The following is a 13,177-nucleotide window of genomic DNA, read 5'->3' on the forward strand; positions in this document are numbered from 1 at the left end:
GCTGTACTTTATTTATAGTGCAGGTGAGTTGAGAATTTACTTTTGTCACCATGATTCAATCAACTACAGCTCGTCTTACTCTAAATGACTTTAGACATTGGGATTATTAATGCAATATGATATAACATCCCAACTTTCATGCAGTGTTACTGGAGCATTTATACATATTAAAGTCCCTTAATTAAGCAAACTGCAGAAAGGTATGTTGACCTTTTTCCCCTTGCATCTTAACTCATGCTGTAAGACCTTGCCCATTTCTGCCAAGTTTATCCAGGTACTTGTATATTGTCCCCATCGCCACAGTAGCTTATCTCATACACATGACAAAAAACTGCTATGATTTTGACCATTTGCTACACATTAAGGCCTAAACTTTCAGAAGTGGCTACTGATGTGGGGTGCCCAATTGGAGACACTGAGGGCCTGATCTTCAGAACGAAAACCCAAAGAAAGAGAGTAGACGTTATAGATCTGCAGAATGCAGGTTACCCAGTGTTTTAAAGTATTCTATTTCCCTGCGTAAAGTAAGATTCAGTACAAACAAATCTCAAGGTGCCAGCACTGAAAAAATACAAAATCCAGCTAAAAATGATTAATGTATTGTTTATTTAAGTTAGGTTACAATAATATAGAGACAAGTAGGATTATTATAGTAACTATAATTAATGGCCCACTGAATATGTATCTTGCATATGCAGATAATGTAGGGGGCCAGCGATTCCTGTAAGTAATGTGGTGGCCGTGTAAATATAGAAAATGCAATACAGGTAGTTTCACAGTTTTACCAAGAGTATATGTTACAACTTTACATTTTAAATTACTACACCAGAGTTTGAATGGCATTGGCTATATCAGCAGTGGTCCCACTACATAGGATATTATTGGGCGGTAGAGGTAAACACAGAGCAAACAAAGCTGAAAAACAACCTACGAGAGAACCCCAACCCATAGCTGATGGGTAACAATATTCTTCAGGTTTTGGTTCCTCCTTTTGTCAGGAAGGTTACAACTTATTTTCAAGCTAACATGTCTAGTTCTTCAAGTCAAAAGCAGCTGTGTCCATGAGCAAAAAACAACCCCCCCTCCCATCTTAAAATCTTGTCAGAACACACACAAAATAAAACGAGTAGAAAAATTAAAAGAGGCTGGGGAGAAGAGACAAAGTTCAACTGCTTCCAAGCATGAAATACAGCAGGTAGCATATGGAATCTCACACTTTTGGTTTTATTTGCATCAGTTTCTATGCTTCTAGAACAGCTGCTTTGCACAGTAGTTCTTGATTTCTATAAACCTATGGCCTTTACATTTAAGTCCCATGTGTAACCGTCTTCCATGCAGGCGACTTGCTTCTCTGTTTTGAAGCAATGCTACTGGCTATCACATGGTCATGTGCTCTGGTAGAACATAGGAGATGTCATCCCACGGGTGACGGTACAGACCTTGTTTCAGCCTCTTCTGATCCAGGTAGTGTCCTAAAATGAAAGTGATTTTTACATGCAGCAATCCAAGTTTCCATTCCTCCCAGACTGACCTTGCCTTGAAACTTGCTAGGTCCCTTCCTGGCCCCACAAATGATCATTATATCCTGAAGCATGAGATCCAGTTACTCCTATTTTAAGGCATGACTACAAGCTCCAGGGCCGTGGGTGAGAATCCTAACTATTGTTCAAAAGTTACCCATCCAGTAGCTTTAATAACCCAGCACTGAGAGCATCCCAGCAGATTCTCCTGGGCTGGGAGTGTGGCTGATGCACCACATGCAGTCAGGACTGGTGTGAAGAATGAAGGGGTTTGTATGAGCTGTCTTTTGGTGGTGATGATGGGGAACATCACAATAATAGGGCTTTTGGATGCATGTGAAACTTACCAATGAACCCCATACTTCTGCCAAGCACAAAGATGCCATTGAGGGCTCCGATGTCAATATATTCATCTGCTTCTTCCCTGCAATAAAAGCCAAACAAACCTTGGGAACAGGGTGCTTGGTACAATGGCTCCCAGAGCAGCTCTAAACCACCCCCAATGCAAATTCAAGGCCCAGTTCTCCTGGAAATCTTCCCCTCGCAGAGAGACCAGGCTTCTGCAGGGTGCCGTGCCTCGCAAACATCAGATGAACTCCTGGCCCCATTGGATGGCAGTGGGGAAACTCGCATCACATTAATGGCATCAAGATTGTACCCTCTCCCCCCAACTTCATACAGCAGCTAGAGAAGATAAGTCAGTGTTTACCGGGTGAAGGAGCCACAGTTCCTGAGCACATCAACAAAGGCGACTCCAATAAAGCCATCCACATTCAGGATAAGATTTGGTTTCTGAAGGAAGTGAAAAATGTTAACTGCTAGTAACTCGCACTCATCCGGCAACTTTTATCACAAAGGACCATAGGATGCTTTAGAGCAGTGGTTCTCAAAGTTCTGTACTGGTGACGCCTTTCACATCGCAAGCCTCTGAGTGCGACCCCCCCTTATCAATTAAAAACACTTTTTTATATATTTAACACCATTATAAATGCTGGAGGCAAAGCGGGACTTGGGGTGGAGGCTGACAGCTTGCGACCCCCCCATGCAATAACCTTGTGACCCCCGAGGGGTCCTGACCCCCCAGTTTGAGAACCCCTGCTTTAGAGGCTGCATGCGATAAGGGACACCCAAACTTTGTAACGCAGAGGTCTAGTCTGGCAATCTGCCGGAGAGCCAGGCAATCTGAATGATGGGGACTCCCCCCTCAGCATCTGCATGCGGCTCTACCCAGTTCAAGGTGGACTTCTGCCGGGACCCAGCATCTCTGCAGACTACACCTCCTTTTTAAATGAGGAGCGCAGTCACAGGCTACTCTGTAGAACGCTGGGGGCTATCATTGGCTGGCAGTTTGGCCTCTCCTGGTGTATAAGGCTCACTTCAGCCACAGCATATCCTGTAGCTGTACCTGTCTCCGAGCTGGTGCTGTGTGTCTCTGGTTTTTATTAGCACCAATGCATTACTCCCTCGCCAGTTAAAACACAGAAACAAAACTCCAGATGACCCCAAAAGATTTTTTCTTCAAGGTAATAGAGAACAAAAATGCAGTGGGGGTGTTTTACCTTGGAAGTTGTAATTTTTTCTACTTCAAGTGCATAGTCCAGGAGTGGGGTAGCAGGAAAATGCTGCTTCACGTAGTCCTTGAGAATTTGAACTCTCATATCTGGGTTATTTATCTGCACGTTTAAGAACACATTATATTATTTGCAGTAACAGCCAGACACGCATGTAAGAGTGCACATCTTACTGTACCTATCAACTCAAATAAACCCTCTGTTTGAAGACAAGGTAATTAAATTTTGTCCTTATAGCTTTTTTTTTTTTTTTTTTTTTTAAATTAAATGTACTCAATTTAGAAATTTAGTTTTAAGTTTGTAAGGTCTGTGAATGGAGAAGACCAAATACTGAACTGTAAGGGATGAAAAATGTTAAGGGCTGTCATGAAGTAACTGCTTAAACAATGCTTAACTGCTCTCTCTACTGCTGACATATCACTCGAGTATCCAAAGACCACTTAACATACGTGTGTCAGTGATTTATTTTAAGGATTAGTCCAGAAACCACTTCTTAAAAGTTGCCATCCTTCCTCCACTTGCTTTTTCTTCTATTCATTTTCCTCTTCCATTGAAGAAAGCCCTACTAAAACAAGGTAAGTTACTTACTGATTTGACCCTGTGTCCAATGCCCATGATCAGTTTCCCTTCTTTCTTCATCTTGTTGACGAACTCCATAGGGATAATACCACTGTCAAAGGCCTTACTGAACATCTTAGCTGCGGCATCCAGCGCACCACCAAATCGGTCTCCCTGTGCCCAACATACATAAGTTGAACTCCAGCAAAGATTTCTACAGTAGCATGTTACAATAGGTGCATGAACCAAATCCCTTCTCCCACGGCACCCCCCATACCCACAACAGGGACATTGTGAAAGCAAGATTAGACTATGCAGGAGTCCAAGATAAAGAGCCAGCTGGGATTCATTGAACAACTGTAAACAACAACAACTAGAGATGTGACCTACCTCTAGGGACAAAAAGGCAAATAAGATTAAAAGGCCCATTTAATTCTTGGTCACTTCTGAGGTTATGTCTACACTACCGTGGGATCAACACTCCAGCCATAGATGCACCCAGGGTCAATTTAGTGAGTCTAGTGAAGACTAAATCGATGGCACAGCGTTCTCCGGTTGACCCCGGTACTCCGCCAGGAACGAGAGGAGTAAGGTAAGTCGACGGGAGAGTGTCTCCCGGTGACCCAGCGCGGTGTAGACACCGCAGTAAGTCAACCTAAGCTATGTCGACTCCAACTACGTTATTCACATAGCTGGAGTTGCCTAACTTACGTTAACTTACCACAGTAGTGTAGACATAGCCTGAGACTCCCAATAAAAAGCGGCCAGTTAGTGCTAATAGTGATGGTATTTTTTGTGACGTAGACAAAAAATACAAAACAAACCTAGACCCAAACCCATTTCACATAAAGAAACGTCAAACAGTGGTCACCTTTTGGTCACTACCCTTCTGGGGTTGGATTTAAACCAGTGATCTAGAGATGAAAGGGTCCAGTTCACACAGATATTTTCCAGTAGCTCTTAACTTGATCCAGTTTCATTAATGTATTTCCCCAGCTACTCCTCATTAGTATTGGATTCAACATAAAGCCAATGTTTTAATCAATGACAGAGTAATTAAGGGAGGACAACTGACAAGAGAGTAAGCGGGGCTCAGACTTGTCTATGGCACAGGAGTCATGCCAAGTTCTGACTTGCTGCCAGGTCACTACTGCTACAGAGCGTAAGTAAAAATCAGATTGTATAGTAAGGAGAAAGACAATGTCTCAGATGTTAAATGCTTACAATAGTGAGAAGGCCTGAGGTGAGACTAGAGACCAGGTCTTTCCCAGCTCTTGCACAGACAATGGTGTTGTGGGCTCCCGATACTGCAGGTCCGTGATCTGCTGTTACCATCAAACACATCTCAATGAAGTGACAGGCGTACTTTGGTAACCTGGGGGGTGGGGGAGGAGCAGAGAGAGATGGGTGACATTACCGGATAGGAAGAAATCAACATGGACAGACCATGCATCTCTATTTTATACCAGATAATAAGGCTCTCTCCCATCCACACACTAAAACAAGGGGAGAGCTAGAAAGGAGATGCAGGATCAGACCTAATGTTGGGTCTCAGAGCCCAGAAAGTCTCCCTGAATTATCTGAGACTGCTAGGAAAAAAAAGCTGGTTTTATACCTCTGCTTAGTGCACTCAATGCTTTGTACAGTGGTATATTTCTCAGATAGTCTAATGGCTGCAGCGGTCTGGCCATTTGATCAGTGATTTAAACCCAAGGGGAGTGAATGAAATGGACTATGGAATTTCTTTTCCCCCTATGGATAGCTATTTCATTATAGAATTGGCTCTCTGAGCTAAAGCCAAGATTTGAACCCAGGTCTCCACAGCTGAAAGCCAAGTGCATTTAACACCTCTGTGTCACAGAACCCAACCTTACACGCTGATGGAGGCCACCTTGGACATCCACTCATACTAGCATTCACTCAGTGTTAGCTGGGGTTGTCTTGGGTGCGTTGGAACGAAAGAGGAATTCTGTGTAAGAATATTTTATCAAGACTATCTGTTAGTGGATGGTGTTTGCGGGAATTACTGCAAGTGACAGCTCCTGCACTGCACAGCAAGGACATGATTTTCAGAGGAGGTTGCAATAAATGTCCCCAGAAAGCTGCGGCATCCAGCGCACCACCAAATCGGTCTCCCTGTGCCCAACATACATAAGTTGTTGAACAAATTCAGGGGTCTCGGGGCACCTGTCCATTTTTGTGGGCCCACCTGTTGTCCCAAACTTGTATTTTCCACATCTTAACTGCAGATTATTTCCAGTTCACATCCAGATTCCTGGCAACACCAAATCCCCTTAAATCTGGGATCATTCAGCAGGCACATTTAGTTGGCTCACCTGGTGACCTAGTGGTTTCACTCAACATTGTTATGTAGGAAATTGAGTTCCATTCTTAGTTCCTTGGCCACCTGGACTGGCTAGAGGTGAGAGTATTGTGCAGGAGGTGTGTGGGTGTCTGTGTGTGTGTCATCGTCACTCCGTCCCTCCTCCCCGCCGCCACTGTCAGCTGGAGGTCAGGCAAGGAGGGGGAGTATCTTTGCCACTCAAAAGGTTCCCTGCACATTGGTAACAAAATTTATAGGCTCTGCAGACAACCCTGTCAGGTCTTTTTGTGCTGAAGGATGGAGGCCGTAAAACAGGGCCAAGAGAGGGGTAACAGAACTAACGCAGAGGGATTTCCTCAGTGCTCCACCATGTTTCTGGAATTCCCCCCCTCCTCAAAGTCAAAGAAGTGTAGGTGATCTTCAAACTCTGATATATTCTCAGAGAGAGCAGATATTGGGAGGGTATTTCCTGTACAATAGTCTCTCCTTGTTCATAAGGAAATACCAGAGTTACATCTGTGCCTAATCCCTATTAAAATCAAGCTAAATTTGAAGCCAAAAGGAATCAAGAGCATCCAAAAAGCAGCCTCACCTCCTCTGAAACCAGAGCAGGCCCAGGACCCCACCAATTCCCATCTCCTCTTTGAAGACCTCGGTGATAGGCATCCCAGCATAGATCAGCTCCTGGCCCCGCTCATCACAGATGCTGGTCATGAAAGAAGCTGGTTTCCGGATCAGACCCAGCTCCTGAAGGATGGAACAGAAAGAGGAGACTGATCCAATCCAGTTTAGAAATAAGGGACACCCTTCACCCCGGTTCTCCCTCCCCCCACAAACCAAACTGTTCTGCAAATGATGACATTGATTGCTCTTTACCCAACTCCAGTACCTGAATTAAGCCAAGAGGAATCACTTTTCTCTAGTCCAATGCAGGGTAGCCTAACAGTTACTTGCCTACATTTTTTGGTGTCATCTGCTACCTGGTATAGAAGTAGCTACATCCCCCCCAATACCCAGCTCTACAGGTAATATTATGGAGCCCATGCTTTAAGATCTCTGCATTATCCCAGCATCAAGACATTGCTCCATCACACTGCATTTTATTGGTATGATGTTGCCCCGCTAAAGTCTTGAGACTCCTGGTCCCAGCATACATGCTGTTGGGAGTGAAACATCTGTAACCAGATTGTCAGGTGACTAAGCCATTGGTGGCAAAATGTGGGATGACTATCTTGGCACCATGCAGTACCTATTGTAGAAGAGTCTGGGAGGTCTAATGGATAATTCCAGCAATGTACGTCAGAAGCTTTTGGTACCTCTCCTTCACCTGGGAATCACTGATAAGTCAATGATCAGCATCAGATGGCATGAGAAACATACCTTCCACTACCTTCCCTCCCATAATAGTTTTATCATCTAAAATCTCCCAAACAATTTGAAATCCCAGCAAACATCCCAGCCAGCTCTGAAGTAACTGGATGGCAAGATACACAACCTACCCTTGCCCAAGAATAGTCCATTGGTACAGTGGGGGGAGGCACTTCCTGGGCTGGTTCGATCACTCCTTTGGAAACGAGATCTTCATACACAGACCTAGGCAGAGGGGGAACAAGAGACAGACATCAGCTCATTTTCAGTTCTCTAAGGGGACTCAAGTCAAGCAGTTCTGGTCCAAAATTCATATTATATATATTGAAAGACCTAGTATGAATAAAAGTGTTTTCACAAAACAAGGTTATCACATCTCCCCTGCCAGTTTAGAGGTAGTACCCCAGTGGTTTCCTATCCCCTGCGAACACCCCTATGTTCATGGTGCCCTGTTCATACCACTTACTGAATTACATCTCCAAGCTCATCAAAACTCTGGGGAACAAATACTCCAGCTTCTTTCAGGGCCTGGTTCTTTGCAACAGCAGTTTCAGAAGCCTGGTTGGCACAAGCCCCTGCATGGCCGAACTGCACCTATTAATGATGAGAGAAAGTACCAAGAGATCCAGTCATCTAATTGCTGATAAAGAGAGAGAAAATAGAGTCAGCTATTGGATTAGAAACCAGTGGAGTAAAGTAACTCCACAAGCTTTAGGAAGGAAACCAAGTTGACTGGAGATGAAGAAGTGGTAATGCACATGGTCATATCAACTTTCTATTCAGCTTCATTACTTCAAGCACTGGCACAAAGACCCTGACCCTCACTTGTTAATGCTGCAAGGCACAAAGCATTATCTAATCTGGAAGCTATATTATTACACTGTGGCTAATTACATTATTTTCCTCTACATCCCTGCCCCCAGAATTTTTACAGGGAAGCTGCATCTTCCTCATTTCCCTTTCCTAAACTGATGTACAGCATTATATGCCATTAAACAGCTGCCACATTCCAACTCAGGACATTCATGGCAATCCCTGTGTGTGCAGAATCCTTTGGGATCTTTCTGGATGAAATGTACTGCAGAAATATAGAACGCTACTATCATTTAGGATTTGTTAACTTCTACATCCATACATGCAGACTGCTAATGATGACAGATGTCTGGAAAGGTTTGGGTTCCCTGGGTGCAATGCAAGGAAGTGACCCCCCTTCCCAAGTGTGCATATTTTTACACACACACACACACACACACACACACACACACACACACACACACACACACACACACACACACACACCTCTGAAGAGAACATGGTGGCACAGGTACCAATGCACCAGCAGACAACAGGCTTAGTGATGCGGCCCTCTTTAATACCCCTGCTGATCTTGTACTCTTCTGTGCCTCCAATCTGCAAAGAGAAACAAAGAGTAGCTGGACTGGGTTCAAGCTTACGTACTTCTGTAGAAGTCAGCTTTTAAAATCAGGGGAGTATTTCTAAATGAATCCCCTTTTTTGTCACATCTCGTACACAGAGCGCCACATGCTTGTAAAACAAAAAAATCAAGCCTCTCTTAATCTCCAGAAATAGTTTTTTTTCAAATGGAAAGGACTCTGTGGGCCTATTCAGGGCTGGATGTTCCTACTTCTGTGAAACAGGAACAGGCAAAGATTCACTCTTTTAGCAGGAAGAGACAACTGTTACTAAGATGAACCCATCTGCAATTGTTATTGGACGTTCCCACAGCTGATTCAACTGTCTCTCAACCAATACTGTAAGAACTTCTATTATAAAGAAACAAAAAGTTTCCAGAGAACATTTGGCCAGAGGAGCAGATGGGTTTAACTCACCTCCCCCAGCACCACAATCATTTTCACTCCCGGTGTGTCCTGATAGCGTAATACATGGTCCATGAAAGTTGATCCAGGATATCTGGGTGGAGTAGAGGGGAAGTGAAAGGAAGTTGAGCTTTTATTTATTTTAAATTTCATACTGAATGTTTCTGAGAAGAGGAAGGTTAATTTAAAACATTTCCACAACAACTTCTAAAAGACCCATGATGTTTTTGAGTCAGGCACTGGAAGAAACGAAGATCTGTCCCGTGAAGAAACAGTTTCCTACCTGTCTCCGCCAATAGCTACACCTTCATAGACCCCATCTGTGGTTCTGGAGATTATGTTGTTGAGCTCATTGGACATTCCTCCAGAGCGGGAAACATAGGCTACACTGCCAGGCCGGTAGAGTTTTGATGCCAGGATATTATCCAACATCCCCCCCGTGTTGCCTATTTTAAAGCATCCAGGTTTGATCCCACCAACCTACAGGAAGAGGGAAGAAAGAGACAGGCCCTTCACGAACACATGGAAGCTGAGCAGCACAGAGATGTGTCTGTAGAGCAGGCTGCTTCTGCCTGGATTTATACAAACAGAAGGCAGCAATAGAATTGCTTGCTCCATAATGACCTTCAAACTGGGAAAGACTCTGCGCTTTACAGTATATTACAAACAAGAATTTGAAAGAGATTCTAATGTATATTTCCCCCCCGTAAGGAAAACTGATCTGAAAACGAGCATGAAGGAGTGTAGGGGCAGGAAGCACGATAGCGGATTTCTTACAGTCGCAGGCCCGATTATAGTAACCCCTTGCTTGTCAGCAGTCTTGATTAGTTTGCGTGTCAGTGCCTCTGGAATGCCTTCGGCAATAATGGCAATGGTGCGGATCTGCAGCACAAGATAGAGAAAACGCTCACTCACTCAGTAACTTCCAGCAGTCAACAGCTTGACAAATTCTAGGGAGGCAGCAGACAGAATTATTTAAGGTAAGAACATTCTATAAACACAACACTGGCCAGGGCAAAATCAAGTGTCTCTCAGAGGGCACAGCTTAGCTGTCTAGTTGTTGGCGTGGGTGCTATCTTGTGAAAGGGCCCAGTTTTGAGTCCCAGTCCCACGAACAGCCTGGGATGATAGTGCTGTGAAGACAACACCAGTAGCATTGTTCAAGAGCTATCCCCGCCACTCTTCAATTAAAAAAGAGAGAAGAAGAAGAAGAAGTGCTATTGTGTCCTGAAGGGGGAGTCCAGTCCAATCTAGTCCTCCTCACCAGGCAGATGGGAGCTGACTCCCTATTCCACAAGCCTCAAAAATCCATTAAGACATAGCTTTGTAATACAGCACTAGACAACAAGTTGTTCTACACCCTTGGTACCCCTTCTACAGCTCACAGGCCACTTGTAGACTCAGCTGTGTTCTGCATGGACCCCAAAACACTCTGCCAACACTGTGGTTCTAGAATATTGTCTCCCTGGTATTAGCCTGAGCATCCTCTACTGCTTGGACCGCTGCCGATTCCTCACTTACCTGTGGAAAGCTCATGGTCTCGATAGTACTGTCATAAGCAGACCGTAGAGATGCAAAGTTGATCAGCACATCTACCTCTGGGTGCTTCCTCATGGCATCAGACATGTTCTTGAAGACAGGGATCAGGATTTCCTTGTGGCCCCAGTAGAATTTCTGCTTGTGATCACCACTATGAACACCAAGATGAGACAGACCTGATCATTCACACTGCTGCAAAAAGACATGGCTACACAGCGCTGCAGGCACAGGAATGCGTCAGCAAAACACAATTCCCAGACACCGTCAGGTTGGCTTTTCAGCTCTCAGGAGAGAGGTAAAGGTAGTAAGAGCCACTAGCAGGCAGGTGTGCAGTGTATAAAACAGAGAAGCATAAGGAGAAAGCTGGATTGATGGGATGGGGAGGGTAAAGGAAAGCAGGATCACCTAGCAAGGATGATCAGCTCCACAGTGAAGTTAGCAAACAGGCTCTCAATTCTGCCAGAAGCTGGCTAGACAAAGCAAGGTGAAGAAACAATAAGACACATTTAGAAATGATAAGAGAGCACATGGCACGACATCCTCATGCCTGAGAAACACCGGGGCAGAGTTAGGGTCGGCTGAATTTCCATTTCATGGAAGGGGGATTTTACCCAGACACATCAAGGAGATGCACCCCAGTAAAAGCGTCATTCATAGAGGTCATTCTCTGCAGTCAAGAGAGATTGTGCAGCTAGAATCAGATTGCTGAACTGAGTGGTTCTGATCATGCTTGGGTGTTAAAGAGCCTGAGCATCCTAGCCAAATTCCACCTCGCCAACCTAAATTCCCCCTGCAGATTCAGTTAGGTACAGGATACGTCTTCATTTCTGGTCTTAAACTTCGCTGCCATGTTGCTGCTTCCTCGTAACAGCTGCCAAGTTCCAAGTGGCTGCCTTTCAGCAGAAAGTGAAGCTCTGCCTGCATTTAGAGAGTGTGCAAAGTGCTTCTCACCCAGAAGGTATTCCAGAGATATAATCCTCATGTTCTAAGTCTAAAACTAACACTGTGGAGTCGTTGATTGACAAGGGGCAGAGGAGGAATTCACTGAAGGACAGTGATACTTAATCCTCATATCTCAGATTCATAGAAGAAAAAAAACAAACAAACAAAAATCCTCCAGCAGCAAACAAGTAACAACCCTTAAGGGAGCTACTGTCTAGATTTCTCAAACAGATCAACAGCCACTCTCTCATTCTCCTCCTTGCCACCCAGCCTGTTCAGTGAAGCGTTGCCTTCACATCTCACTCCCTCCCTCAGGGAGAAAGCCCCTCCTAGATGCAATTCAGTAGGACGACTCAGCAGCTTAGGCAGCATGTTGGCACCATGCACCAGAAAAGCCACATCCTACAGGGAGCCAGGCAGATGTAGCGCAATTGACAAAGAGATTAAATAAGCTCTGCAGGATTAAATATCATGATTACAGCCAAAAGTCCCAATGAGGATTGGGACTCCATTGTGCTAGGTAGAGTACAAATATAGCTGGGAGAGTCTCTGGTCCAGAGAGTTTAAGCTATACAAGATGCAGAATGAACAAGGCAATGTCTGGCACTTTCAGTTTGGCTGGTGAAGCAGGCTGAAGGATCCCAGGAAATGTTAAACAAATTGGGGATGCTGGATTCAACACTAAAGTCAAGGGATTAAAAAAGAAAAATGATAAATAAGGCACTAAGTGTTCATGATGTCAGGCTAAAGGAACTGCACTCTCCCTGCCCCAAAGAAAGCTTAAAGGAGACAAATAGCCACATTCAAAGACAGGATCCTAGGCTAGATGGACCAATAGTCTTATATAGTGTGGTAGTTCCTACATTCCAGTGTTGTGTGGCCATTCTACTTTTGGGAATTCTTTGAAAGACAGAGATGGGACCTGGCAAACATGAACCCTGGGGTTGTTCCAAGCCATTTCACAGAGACGGCGTATAGTCAGGAGTGGCAAGGGAGACAAAGGGAGCAGTCGGGAGAACAGCTCAGGTGGCAGGTCGGAGTGTAGGAGAATGTATTATCATAGATATAGGATGGGATGGAGGTGGGCAGAGACTTGAGGAATAAAAGGGAGCTTGAAGGGGAGAAAGCCAGTGGACAGATCTGAGAAGGGAGATAAGGGAAGTCAGGAAAACTACATGGTGGATACAGGACACTTACGTGAATGGATAAACCATGGCAGTGACCGATGGCTCATCCCTGGAGCAGATATAATCAAAGTCCAGCATGCCCTGCACAGCTCGTGTCTGCATCCCCCAAACGATAGCTTTGGTGTGACAGCTGAACAGGGTCGTGGCTTTACCTATACGAAGAAAAAACACCACCCCCCACATATAAATCTGTGCCAAAAAGCTGTAATGCAGCACTTCATGCACACGGCTGCTGAGAAGTTTTCACATTCAGTGACTTCCCCCACTCCAAACCCACTGGCTGCATTGCAGGAAGTAGCAGACACCTCATCCAAGAGAAAGATGAAATTGC

The 13,177-nt window shown here is 44.7% G+C and overlaps 1 protein-coding gene across 2 annotated transcripts in view; it reads right to left on the reverse strand.

Moving 5' to 3' along the window:
* Positions 1-586: 586 nt before the first annotated feature.
* The window catches only part of ACLY (ATP citrate lyase), a 44,432-nt gene continuing 31,841 nt past the window's right edge, over positions 587-13,177 (reverse strand). For both annotated transcript variants that reach the window (XM_034755761.1, XM_034755760.1), the window contains 15 exons: positions 12,857-12,998; positions 10,700-10,868; positions 9,956-10,060; positions 9,462-9,658; positions 9,191-9,272; positions 8,640-8,750; positions 7,807-7,934; positions 7,472-7,565; positions 6,565-6,719; positions 4,874-5,024; positions 3,680-3,823; positions 3,080-3,193; positions 2,230-2,312; positions 1,868-1,944; positions 587-1,472 (listed from right to left, as the gene is read on the reverse strand). In XM_034755761.1, the coding sequence (XP_034611652.1) occupies positions 1,378-1,472; positions 1,868-1,944; positions 2,230-2,312; positions 3,080-3,193; positions 3,680-3,823; positions 4,874-5,024; positions 6,565-6,719; positions 7,472-7,565; positions 7,807-7,934; positions 8,640-8,750; positions 9,191-9,272; positions 9,462-9,658; positions 9,956-10,060; positions 10,700-10,868; positions 12,857-12,998 (1,847 nt within the window). In that variant the 3' untranslated portion in view covers positions 587-1,377. The remainder of the gene's footprint in view (positions 1,473-1,867; positions 1,945-2,229; positions 2,313-3,079; positions 3,194-3,679; positions 3,824-4,873; positions 5,025-6,564; positions 6,720-7,471; positions 7,566-7,806; positions 7,935-8,639; positions 8,751-9,190; positions 9,273-9,461; positions 9,659-9,955; positions 10,061-10,699; positions 10,869-12,856; positions 12,999-13,177) is intronic.

The sequence above is a fragment of the Trachemys scripta genome, chromosome 23 (assembly GCF_013100865.1).
Source record: "Trachemys scripta elegans isolate TJP31775 chromosome 23, CAS_Tse_1.0, whole genome shotgun sequence".
Taxonomy (NCBI): domain Eukaryota; kingdom Metazoa; phylum Chordata; order Testudines; family Emydidae; genus Trachemys; species Trachemys scripta.